We start from the raw sequence: 13,329 nt of genomic DNA, 5'->3' as shown, positions 1-13,329 counted from the left end.
TAGAGAGAGAGAGAGAGAGCCATAGAGAGGCCACGTTACATAACAAGGTAAGGAAGAGTGTCCATCTTTACAGAGGTGCCATTGGCATTTAAGTGAAAATGTTTTAATTTTAATTAGTTATCAAGAGGCTTTTCAAAAATGAACAGTGCAAGCTATATGGAAATCACAAAAAAGAAAAGCTAAATAGGTTTCTATAATAGTAGTAAGTCACAACACCAGGTTCGGCTGGGGAACTGTGTAAATTCAGGTGACAAATTAAGCCTATGTCTCTATGATGCCAGTTTCTATGCTGAAAATTGCATTAAGCTTTTAAAGGAACAAATGCTGCCTTCAAAACCAGGTCTTTTCCAAGGACAGCCATGCATTTTTCAAGAAGACAATGTGAAACCGCAGTCAGCACACATTACAAAGGGATGGTTGGGGACAAAAAGGTTGAGCTCCTCTGCCTGTTTTTTTTCTGACCTGTCACTGATCAAGACGTGTGCGAATTTCCAAAAGAATAAGAACTACATTTGGCTGCACACTTGCATAGCATTTGGAAAATACAAAATCTGAAAAGGTTGACTTCTGTTTTAGATGAAAAACTGCAACATTTTATAGTACTAAACAGTTTGTTATGACAACTATGTTCTGCTATAAAACCTACATACTGAATTCTTTGAGTTTATGGTTTCTAAATATAAAAAACAGTGCAGTTTTTGTTTGATTTAATTAACATTTTCATTGCATCCTACCTGTTTTCTATTTCAGAAGGGATGTATGACTGCTGCAGTTTGAATAAGCGAGCTGTAATAACTATTCATCTGATTATTAAACCTTGATAATGTCATGGTAGGAAGGATGGAATATTTAATCCTTTTGGGTTTTGTTTGCTTTGTTTTTAATGGACTGGAAACTGCATTTGTGGTTGTTAATGTGTGCATCTCTGTAAGAGATGTTTGATTCTCACAATAGCGTTAACATCAACTTGTTTGACCAAAACAATAGAGCCATTTAGCCATTAAGCATGTTGAAAAGAACACTAAGGGCCCACTCTCCTGCCCTTTAATAAATCCGGGTCGTTGCTCTACACACAGGAAAGAGAGCCTTTTGTTGACAAAAATCTGCTTGGTGTACGTCAGCCGAACCCTCTGGACTTCTACTCGTGTAGTAATATTTGCATTTTCAGTTAGAAGCGCTGTTCACGTCAGGTGAACTGATGCGAAAATTATTTTGGCCTTTCATTGCTCAACTATTTCATTTTTTATATCTTTTGTCTTCACACTCTGTGTTGTCCCCTTATGCCTGTAGGTCCCCTGCAGATGACAGTGACTGTGCCCGGTCCCATGGGACTAAATGTCCCACTGTTGCTTAATTCTGCTGCCCGTTTCCTGTTTCCTCCTGCTCCCTCTCTTGATCTTTTTAAATCCCCTCACCATACTGACATTGCTTTTGAATTTTAATCAGTGTGTTAAATTATATCTGCTTTAAGAAAACGGGTTTTGGCAGCCTTAGGCAGTAGGTCACAACTTCCAATGTGAGTCCAAAAATTGTCACAGGTTTGCCAGTGTCAGGTCCTCTTAGACCGAGGATGAGTATTTTAATTTCACTTGCGCCTGTGAGACTAGATTTAAATAGATAAAATAAACGCCTTGACATACTTTATCTATGATCCCCAGGTCTCTGTTTGCCAAGCAGTTTTCTTTTTTTTTCTTACAAGCTGTTGCACAGTAAAGTATGCTTAAATTCTGTTGCTTTGTAGATGACTAATCGTGTGTGAGGATGTTTTATGCAGCAGCATTGGCCCCTTACCAACACACAAACACACTCCTCCAGCTCTTTCATTTTCCCGGTAGCTGAAAACAGTTTGAGTGCACATGAATGGCTTGACATGCTGTCATGGTAACTGCACGCCCCACACTGTCGGCCTGACAGACATTTCCGACCCAGCCAGGCGTCACCATAATGACGTTGCTGTGGCAACGCTGTAAATAATGTAACATTTTCCTAAAAAAAAATGCGAAAAAAGCTATCCAATAAGAATTTTTTTTTTTTTTTTCATTTTGAGGTGTGATCTGTCTGCTTCTACACAAGGCTGAGTTGGGAAAAGGTCTTTTGTGGTAAACTTATGACCATGCTGGGATTCTACTACTTTACACTGCAGTGCAAAAAGTATGTGCATGCCATCTTACTTTTTGACATCATGTCAAAGTTTACCCACAACTCAGCATAAAGTAGTGTATAATAACATGTTTTTCTAAAACAATTTACAAATCCAAAAAGTGTGATATACATGTTTATGCATTCACCCCTTAAGTAAAAAGTTTGTGGAAGTTCATTTTGGTGCAGGCAGAGCTAGATGTCTGTTGCTTATTGCTAGCAGCTTTGTACATCTACAGACTAATGATTTTTTGTTTTGTTTTGAAAAATAACTCAAGATCAGTCACATTTGGCAAAGTTCTTCTGTCATTTCTCAAGTCTTGCCACAGACCTCCAATTTAGTTAACTTTGACAGGAATTTTGTAAAACTTTAATTCTCTTTGAACCAACTAGTTTATATGCTTCAAAATCAACTTTGACCAGCTTCCCTGCTTCTCTTAAAGAAATGAATTCCCACTACATGACACTGCCAGTACTGCTCTGTTTTACTGTGGGCCTGGTGTATTTGGTAACAATTGTATTCTTCAATACAGTGCTGTATGTTGAGAAGAAAGTTACACTTTGGTCTCATCAAACCAACGTACGTTGTACCACATGACCTGCCTCATGTGTTATTTCGTCTTCATCAGATTGAAAAGGGCTAAAAACATAAGTATTTTACTGTTATCAGATTTGTAAAAAAAAAAAATTCAACTATTATCTTTCTTCCATTCCATAACTATGCACTACTTTGCGTTGGTCTAGTGTATCTCATAAGATGCCAATAAAATAAACTTAGTTTGGTGGTTGCAATGTGGCAAAAGCGCAAGAAGCACATGCACTTGTGCAGTCACTGGAGTCTACATGAAAGTGGTATGAAATTGTGGTCAGCTTGACCATTAGCGTGTCCCCTTGTACAACAACAGTGAGAACAGAGGACCCCTAAGTAGGTCAGTTGCTTGTTTGAGGCTGGGCAGGCTTATCTGGGCACACAGTGGTCCGGCTCAGTGGACCAGCTCCCTTTGTTCCACAGAGCGACTCCGCTGAGGGCTCCCACAGAAACCGCCAGCATCCTCCCAGACCCGGGGTCAAGCCTCAAAAGCAGCACTGCTAAGAGTTCTGGTTGCTTCCTTAAAGATTTGAAGATGTGATTACTCAGTGTTACGATTGCTACGTGTGAGTGGGTGTACGTCTGAGAGCAGCCGTAAGTTGCCCTTTCTGGCACGTTTGAATAACCACTGGGTTTTGTTTTGTAGCTTTTTTTTTTTTTCATTTTCAAGGTGTTTGTTCTGAAATTGTTTGCGTAGCATACAGTAGCAATTTCTGTCATTTTGACTTTCGTTAATTTTGTTGATTCTTCACAATAACTTGCCCACCTAACTGGTGGGCAAGTTGGTAAAACAGGCTTTAACTGGTTGCAGGATTTTAAAAGTCATAACATTTTTAAATTAGTAATTAACATTCACAACTCCAGCAATTACGTAACAGGTCTGTTGACTAAGCTCTTTGTTGTTAGTCTAAGATCATGAGGCAGAAAACACCCAGTATTTGTTACTCAAAAGCAAAATAGCAAATGTCACCTGTCATGGATTAACACTTTCATATCATTTATTATTTCTGATCGTTTGTTCTTTTTTTAAAATTCCATAGAAAATTGAAGATAAGAAAAAACTACATTTGTTTTTGTCTTGTTGCCAAGCTCTGCATAATAATGTTGTTTTTTTTGCTTGTTTGCTATTTTGTTCCAGCCTTATTCGTGGGAATAATCATTTATGTGGTTTCAAGATACCCCTGGGTCTTATCCAGGTCTACTTTTTATATTTTAAGACCTTTAAAGCTAATTAAGCATCTGCCTTAGTTGATTGGTATATTTTCTTTGCCTTCCCTACTTTGAAGAAGAGTGACTAAAATAAATAACTCTCTGCCACTTCGCCTATATGCTGCAGAGAAACAGGAAGTTGTGGGTCTGTAAAAATTAAAAGTGCTAAATTTTTCAACCGCAATTAGAAACTTGTAATTGTGGGGGGAAACATTTTTTCATGAACTGATGATAGACTTTTACTCACTTTGAGAAAACAGCTAAATATTAATAATGTAATGTCAGATTTCTAAAGATGAGTTTTTGTTTAAATTAAACTTCTGCTCTCTTGTTTGCTGTTTGACACACAAAATGCATCAAATACCCAGAGTTGTGTCCATGTGTGTGTGTCTGTGTGAGACCATGAATTGTGTTTACCGCAAAGACTTGGACCTCCTTTCAGTGTGATTTAGAACAAGCTTTGAATGTAAGGTGACCTGGATGCCAATGATGTCAGCCCCTCCATTCATGAAACACATGAATAATTGAGGTAGCCCAGCCTCGATGTACCGGCTCTGAGTTGAGGTGGAATGCAAAGTGAAAGCCATCTCTTCTCTCATTTGCTCTGTCTGCGTCTCTCACCATCTCTCCCTCCCTCTCTTTTTCTCCCTTACCTCATTTTGCATGTTCTCCCTCAGTCTCTGTCTGTGTGCTGTCGCGTGCGGCCGTGAATTCTTCAGAGCAGCAGCAGAAATCGCGAGATACGGGATCGGCTGGGCTCTGGGGGGAAGCAGTGAACAGGCAGACGATCCAGCAGCTGGAGGAGCAGAGGAGGAAGAGATGGAAAAGGAAAACGATAGCTCATTATGGCAGAAATAGACAAAGAGTAAATGAAATCAAAAGGAAGAAACGCAGTGTGAAATCCAGCCTCAGAGTCCATCTGTTTGGATCTCTTCCTCTGATGTGCCTGCTTCCTTGTGCTTTTCCTCTCATCCGTCTGGCATGCTCCGGAACGCGCCCATCATTCAATTTCGCTCTTCCCTCCCTGCTCTACCCCCCATCTCCTTTTCTTCCTCCCGTGCATCATCCGATGCTCCGGCCGTATGAATGAAGCCGTGTGAAAGGAGCTTGTTGCTGCTGAGCGACTCTCTACATGGCTACAAGCAGGTTAGTGCTGCCTGTTTACCTGTCTGCATTCAGTCTCAGTTAAGCAGTGGCCACTCGTGCATTGATTAGCTTCCCTGTCTGGAAAGATCAACATGTACTATTTAGGAAGTGAGTTCAGGGAGAGGTAGGTGGGGGGTAGCTGCATCGCAGACCACCAGTGTCTCTTCTTTGGCAGGTGGTGTTAAGGGCGATGTAAGCTGGTTATTAGGAGATCAGAGCTGGCCAGGGAAGATCAGTGGCCCTAAGCCTGCTGGAGAAAATCTCCCCGCCTTGCCTTTTCTAGCTCCTCTCTCTCTCTCTCTCCCTCTCCATTATCTATCTGGCTACCTTTCTTCTCTTTTACTCCTCGTGAGAAAACACAGCCGCGCGGTCCGCGGGATGATCCGCTGGGTGAACAGCTCATTACAGGGAGTTGCCTACGAGGACATGGTCGCGTTCGAGTGTGTGACGGCGGCTAACCAGGGCTGCTACGGCGAGGTTCTCAGAGACTGTGTTTTTCACCAAGGGTATGACGTTCCCTCACGTGCTTGTTAGAGGCTGCCTGAATGTGAGGAGAATGAATGGGTGGAGTGGGATGGGCTTGGTTATATAATTTGACCTGTTCTTGCACTTATTTTAAATGAAGTGGCAATTCGGTAATAATCCAGACGATGTTGCTAATTTTATCCACTTACTGAGACAGAGTGAGGCGTGATGCGTTTCTGCCATATGTGGGCGCATGTCCTCTGCATCCATGTTGATGTCTGCCCCCGTGCTGCACGATGCATCTCTGTGTGAGCATGCTCATGGCGCACCTCGTGGTTCTTTTCAAACTGGTGCAGAGCTGAACGACAAGTGCCAGATGGGTATTTTCCAGGATCAGCAAAACTGTGAAAACAACTGGGGGCCCTCGGAAAGGCCCGGAACTCTGTTCCATTGTGAAGCCGAACGTTTGGACAGACTGAGCCGGCAGGATTTAGGGCTTTACAGCCTATTTAATGAAAAGACTGTTACAAAGTGGGACGTTGTTTTTTTCCCCTTTTTTTTTTCTTTTTTTTAGGTTTGTTTGTTAGAACTTGACCATTTTAATGACTCAAAACATGCCAGGATTCTTTCTGACTGAAAGCTTGAAAGCTCCTCTGTAAAAATCTGGGCTTTGTACCCGAGATAGATTTTGGGACCCAAGTCAATCACACTGTGTAAAAGGATATAGGATATGTCAGGACCAGTATGCCAGTACACCCTTAGCAAGAACTTGCTTTCCCAAGTTAGGAAAATTAATACATATTGATAGTTGATGATATAATCACTATAAACTATGTTTAGAATTAGCTCTAAACTAGTTCTTGTTAGGGTTTGGTTCGGCTCATATAGATTGTCATTTGTGGTATTGGTACTCTAGGGTTTGCAATTCTTGTTTATATGTTTAATTCTCTCCCATTTTCTGTTTACTCAAATTGTATAATCAATTCCTAAAACAGCTGCTCTCATCCACGTATGTTAATGGTGTGTTTGTTGTTGTAAAACAAAATATGGTAAATTCTGACTCACAATCAGTCTATTTAGATAATGCCTGTGACTGGTAAATGGACTGAATTTACCAGTAACACTAACCACTCAAAGCACTTTAAACTGGAGCCACATTCACTATTAACACTCGCAAACCCACACAACTTGGAGTTTAAGTGCCTTGCCAACATCGACATGTGGCAGGAGGAAACTGCCCACAACCTACAACCTTCTGATTCCAAGATAATTACTCTACTCACTGAGCCCACAGTGGCCCAATTTTGGCAATTTAATTGCCTCACAACAGCTAACAAAATTGTCATGTAAATTAAAGTCACTTGGCCTGTTATTTCAGCTCTACCTACTTGCATAATCGAGAGAGAAGAAGAAAAACAATGCATTAAGCTGCAACTTCATTTCTTTGTCTTTGCTGTAAACCCATCTAGAGGCCCCCGATTGACAAAAAGAGCCTAAAGATTTTGGGAGATCCATTTGTTATTGTTATTTGATTATTGGGTTACAACAGTGATTGCCTCTGTCTGCGTCACAGTGCCTGTGGTCACACACAGCTCTCCCCTTGGAGGAGAAAAGTGTCACATTTTTGTGCATGTTGCACCAAAGGTTTTCTCGCATATCTACTAAAGCTCTGACAGAATCACCACAAATCAGTTGCAAATGTAAGCTTGAAAACTCAAAGCACATTTCACTTTATCAGCGTCACACAGTTTTCTGATGACTTCTTTTAGCGTTACCTTCCTCGCAATGACATTCTGGACACCGCAGTCTCTTTATTTGTTTTTCCTTGTAGCCGCAGATATTTTGTTCACACCAGGAGTTTGTAAAGGACACATTGCTCTAACATACACTGACTTCTTTAAAGAAAGCTCTTTCTGTAAACAAGTCACCTAAGATGCACATAACTTCTTTTATTTGGCCATAAAGGAATATCTCAACACATCAACACGTACAGCATTAGTCTGCAATAAGCTCAAAACTTGCCCTTACTGATGTATTCATTTGACGCACTAGGCTAATCTCACTGTGTTTTCATATGACTCACTGATCATTTGTCTTAAAATGGTGCTCATTTCAGGTTAATCGTAAGTGAACAAGAGGTTTGGAAAAATTTCTCCTGATTCATGAAAAAGCACAATTTGCCTTGACATGCAATAATGACAAATGTTTCAATTCAAATATGAATACCTTTCTAGTACTAAGTGTTTCACTTTGGCTATGAAAATTGCTTTAAAAGAGGGACACTTAGGCAGTGAGAGAAAATTCAGATTTGTTAGTTCAACAAAAAACTTGAACAGAGATAATACAAAAAAAAACAGCTACTGGGAAATAGCTTTAGTCAGGGGGCCCACTTTCTTACCAGTATGTGTGTTTTAAGAATGGGTGAATGTGATTTGTGCTGTAAAATGAGGTTTGTATTGTGGGTATTACTAGAAAACTGCTACATAAATTTTCATTTCTAGACACCGCATATTTTTGTGAAGATTACATTTGATTAATTCCTTAAATTAATGTCCTCAGTGTTTTGGCAGAGAACATCTGCTCCAAACATCTGCAGAGCAACTACTGCACTCTCATAAAATGCAGGGTTTAACAGGTAAAATAAAATGGCTAAAACATGAAGAAAAGCTTTCAATTAAGATGTCTGTATACCTATGATCACAAGAAATAAACTATTTCTGAAAGAACAGAACAAAAAATAGCGGAGGATAGTTTATGAATGGGTGAAGGTTAAAGAGCTTTTTTTACTTGTTACTCTTTTGTCTTCAAGTTCTTTAAAACTACTTACCATATTTCAGAAATCTACAATCAATAGATTTCTGTCTGGATTGTTTTGTTTCTTTTTTGCTTGGCGTTGTTGTTGTTGTTGTATCCTTTTTCCAGACTTTGTAAAAAAAGACCGGGGTCCAAATAAGGTCACCTGTGTTTTCATGTAATGTGTTTTATAAAAACACCAGTCTACAACACCTAAAATGTTACATTTAATTACTGAATGAATTTTCTTCTTTTGTTTTAATCTATCAGTAACAAGTAATTGTGGAGTCTGTCTGACTGTCTGTCTGTCTATCTCACTGTTGCCATAGTGATATCAATTCAATTCTGCACTTCATTTGGTCGTTGTTAGCATGTGTTTCTCACACTAAGTATTAAAACCTCCAATTCCCTCAGGTCAGTTAGTTATTACACCTCTAGACCTCTTACAGCACACAGGAGAGCTGCTTAATAGATTTTCTAACTTTTAATTTTGCAGGAAGCAAACAAGTAATGACCTTTATGTCATATTTTTATTGTTACATGCGGGTGCCGCACTGAGGAAGCTATGTACAGTTTTTAGAGCTTCAGAACATCTTATTTATTTGTTATTATCATCCCCCCTCCCCCCTCCACCACCACCTGTCCAGAGAAAAACCTAAAAAAAAAAACAACTCAGGTAGTCGGTGTTTTTGTTTTCCTGCAGCAGTTCGTAGCAAAGCCTTTGTGATAGATGCTTTTGTCTGCGCTGCTGCAGGCTAGCGTCAGCATCATGTTCGCTCTCTCCACACTTACCTTGCTGGTTCAAAGAGCAAACTGTTGTGTGAATGACTGATCGGGTTGACTCATTCATATGCTGATGACGGATCTGTGTTTCCATTGTTTGCTGGAAAGGAGAGGTGATCTGTAAATGTCTCTCCTGCTCAAAATCAAGTGGGTGTTTCTGTGCCGGAGGACACGTGTCTGTCAGCATGACCCGAAAGAATTACGAGTGCTTTGTTAGCTATAGCCCAAAGTGCACAGTTGAGCCAGTAAAAAGGTGCTTTAACTGTCACATTTATTTAAATATATTCTTTTATTTTGTACATAACAAGCCAAGATGAACTGTCAGTTAAGTAATTAATCAGTGTTTTGCCCCAAAGTTATCATCATCTTTAGGTGTTATTTCATTAATTCCATAGAAAGTTGTTTTATGATGACATCTGTTTTGGTCAATGCACCAGTTCATCACAGCAAAGCTCCCTCACATGATGTTCTCAGGCTTGCAAGCTTCTCCCCTTTTCCTCCAAATATAACATAATCTTTATGGCCAAACACTTAAATTATAGTTGCATCAGACCACATGCCTTTCTGTATTATACAAGTATGTTAAGGATGAAACAGACCTTTGGTAGTTTGCAGTTTTCTTCTTTATATGATAACTGATCCCACCTGATTGTGTTTGAGGCCTTGCTTTAAAATATGCTGACAGCTGCGCTTCCGTTTCACTCAAATGTTGCGAGTTATCATGTTAGAAGCCCAAACATAACTAGTTTGGCTTTCCCAAATTTCCTGAAAGCATAGTAATGTCAGTGTAATGTTTAGTTGGATTAAATGAGAGACAGTGATGCAAAACAGTTATATATCTTTTTACACAGTCTTTGTAAATATCTGGTATCAGCTGTTTTTACAGAACAAAGAATATGCATCTCAAAAGGACTTTGAGTGTTCTCTTGTAGTTTTGAAGTTTTGGATGAAGGATGTTTTCCAAAGAAGTCCATCAAAACTAAAACTTGACATTGGCCTTCACAAATTAATTTTCTGCAAAAAGAAATTTTACAGATTTATCTACCATCCTAAGCGTTGTCAAGATGTTCTCTATTGCCTGGGCGGAGCTCAAGATGCGGTGCATATAATCTAAACCTAGCTTAGAAGTTTGACTCAACTTCTAAGCTAGAAGTTGAGTCTAGCTTAGAAGACTCAACTTCTAAGCTAGACTCAACTAGCTTAGTTGAGTCTAGCTTAGACTCAACTAAGCTAGTTGAGTCGTTTTTTTTTTAAATCCCATTTGTTCTTCTGGCTCAGACATTCTTGCATGATAAATATAAGGTAAACAAATTGTCTTGACAGTAATTCTGTTATGGTATACGATGTAAGCCACGAATGCAGAAGTTATTGTAAGAAATTATAAACAATATCTGAGATGTATAAATAAAGGCTCATCAGAAATGGAGAGACACCCTTAACCATTTGAAAGCCAATTAAAATTTTTTTTAAGACAGTTGACATGTTTGCAAAATGTTACATTGGTTTTGCTCTTAACGTATGTCCTCCTATTTACTGGCATGTCTGTGGAAACTACTTGTAATATACAGTTAAAAAAATCTTTGAGTAGGAACCAGTAAGTTTATATTGTATGTATTTCATAAATATCTTATTTGAGCTCTTTATGTCTTTGTGTCCTCGAAGTCCATGAGCTGTCTGCAGACCGTAATAGTCAGGCAGAAGATGCCAGCTCTGCTCCTGATAATTCAGGGTTCTGATCTGCACTGAAGTAGAGCAGATCAGTAATTCATGACCAGTCACAGCAGCCACTAGTCAACAGTGACGTAAGGGCTTGCATAATACCATGCCAAGAAGTTGGGTCCTGGCAGGCCTGCTGTCACACAGACCACTTACAGTGGCTTTTGTTAGTTTCTCTCTGGATCTGGACGAGTTCTTGCTAAGCTATAGTTGCGGTTGATTGTAGGTGTCTGATAAACAGAGACATTGTTGAATTGCAGATGGTAACCTTTCAGTTTTTTATGGATCATTAATCATGCATGTTTTAAGATAAATATCTTAACATATCCAAAATTATTAAGTTAAAAAACTAAGCCTTTTAAAAGCACACGCCATTGCTTATCATTTGTATTAGAACAATTCAGCATCTCTGTCTTAATCTTTGTTGCACCGTCCACAGGGGCTTCGAGTGTAACTCATGATTCGCTGGGGTAAAAGAAAGACGTAAAATGATTCCCAGACTTTCTATTTTATAGTATTTGACTTTAACAGAAACACAATCTGATGTTGTGCCAAGTCTTTTGATTGGTGAAGAACTCACATTTATCTGTAGTAGTGAGAAAAAGTCTTAGGTTTCTCTTATTAATTTTTTTTTCTCAGCTGTTTTACTGCACAGCTGTTTTTGTTGACTTCTTTTTTCTGCTTAGATCCCATTAGCATGGTTAGCACACAGTTCCTCTAGCCTATTAAGCTTAAAGCGATGTGTAGTAAGTCAGGAGAAAATGGTGTTTGTTTTAGATCTGATTTTGGGTGAGAGGTAGTATTGAGTCAGTTACAAATTTCTGATTTTGATCTGCTTCTGGAGTAGATATCAGTCTGGTTAGGTATGTTTAACTTATTAAACAAAGTGAGAGACAAAGGATGAAAAAATATTAATTTTGTAAGTTGAGAACAACAGTATTTTATATGACACCACTCATCCTTTTTTGGCACTGGCAATCTCAAATTTCCCCATGCATACTTGTCCGAGCACTTCTAGGGTGTGCAGCAGAGTCAGTAAGTCAGAGTCTGCAGCTCCTCCAAAGGCGCCTTTGGGCCTGCTGGCTGCTATTCTGATGCATGCTCTCCCTTCTCAACCTGTGACTTTTCGTTTCAAATGAAATCATGCATTCCTTCTTTCACTTCACAGTTATATGCTACTTTGAGTTGGCCTATCAATGTTATTTAATTGTGAAATGACAATTTATTTATAATGGTTTGCATACTTTTTCTACAATAAAAAAGCCCAAAAAAAACAAACATTATATAAACAGATTTTTTTTTGTCTTTTTGTTTTTCAGCACTGCCAGTAACTCAAACAAGAGCTCGCCCACCTGCTCACCAGTCCTGCGTAAACGTTCGCGCTCTCCAACACCACAGAGCCAGGAGGGTGAGAACATGGTGGAGAAGGGTTCAGACCACTCCTCCGACAAGTCCCCCTCCACACCTGAGCAGGTCGTCCAGAGAACGTACTCTGTGCAGTCAGCGCGAAGTGGTGGAAAGAACTCCAAGGTGAGTCCTGGGGACATTCCTGTTAACTTAACATCTTTTTTCAACAGTCAGTAATTATAGATATCTAAACTTCTAGAGGTTTTCAGATTCATGGAATGGAATCTGAAAACTTAGGCTTAGAGCAGATGCACTTAAGCCTTACATCACCAGCTCCAATGTACAGCATTACTGTCAGTGGTTTGAAACAAACCACCACTGGACTGCAGAGCATGGAGACATGTTCTCTGGAGTGATGAATCCTACCTTTCTGTGCAGCAATCCAATGCATCTGTCTGGGTTTCTCAATTACCAGAACAACACTTTTATGACTGGATTTTACCGTTTGGTTCAGAAGAGATTATGGTGTGGGCCTGTATTTCGGGAGCTGGACTTAGACCCTCAGTTGCAGTGATAGGGGCTCTTGATTGTCCAGCACACTGAGACATTTTGGACAGATTCATCCTCCTAAATTTGTGTAAGCAATATGGGGATGGCTCCATCGTGCTCCATTGTGATTGTGCATCGGTGCACAACCTGAGGTTCACGATGTCATGAGCTAGTTTACATTTGGCTGGCCTGTGCAAGTTATCTGTGATGTTTCTTCTTGTAATGGTTGTAATATTGTGATTTTACTGTGATTTTTGTGGTGTGGTCCCTAGAAAGAATAATCTCTAATAGGGGCCTTAATAAGCTTAACTCAAAGGAAAACATAGTCCAGATCTCAACTGTATAGATCACCCCATGGATTAAGAATGGCAGAAGTGGCGGGCATAGTGTACAGGAACATCTGTGCAGAATATGGACTGGAAGCCCCGAGATCAAAGTGGGGAACACCCCCTAAGGTTGTGGAGAATGACCGAACTAAGATCCTGTGGGACTTCCAGATCCAGACAAATGGTAATGGCGAACCAACCGGACAATGTGGTGGTGGATAAACAACAGAGGAAAGCCGTTGTGGTGGATGTAGCAATACCAAGTGA

At 39.7% G+C, this 13,329-nt stretch overlaps 1 protein-coding gene across 14 annotated transcripts in view; it reads left to right on the top strand.

The window, feature by feature from the left end:
* gramd1bb (GRAM domain containing 1Bb) overlaps nt 1–13,329 on the top strand; it is a 97,726-nt gene that overhangs the window by 56,633 nt on the left and 27,764 nt on the right. For 12 of the 14 annotated variants that reach the window (XM_017308230.1, XM_008425941.2, XM_017308229.1 and 9 more), the window contains one exon: nt 12,160–12,370. In XM_017308230.1, coding sequence (XP_017163719.1) covers nt 12,160–12,370 — 211 coding nt within the window. Of the gene's footprint in view, nt 1–4,727; nt 5,084–5,439; nt 5,590–12,159; nt 12,371–13,329 lie in introns of those variants that run through there. The other 2 variants (XM_008425951.2, XM_008425945.2) reach the window with 2 other exon arrangements.

The sequence above is a fragment of the Poecilia reticulata genome, linkage group LG13, assembly GCF_000633615.1.
Source record: "Poecilia reticulata strain Guanapo linkage group LG13, Guppy_female_1.0+MT, whole genome shotgun sequence".
Taxonomy (NCBI): domain Eukaryota; kingdom Metazoa; phylum Chordata; class Actinopteri; order Cyprinodontiformes; family Poeciliidae; genus Poecilia; species Poecilia reticulata.
This window is presented reverse-complemented; position numbering and strand designations above follow the sequence as displayed.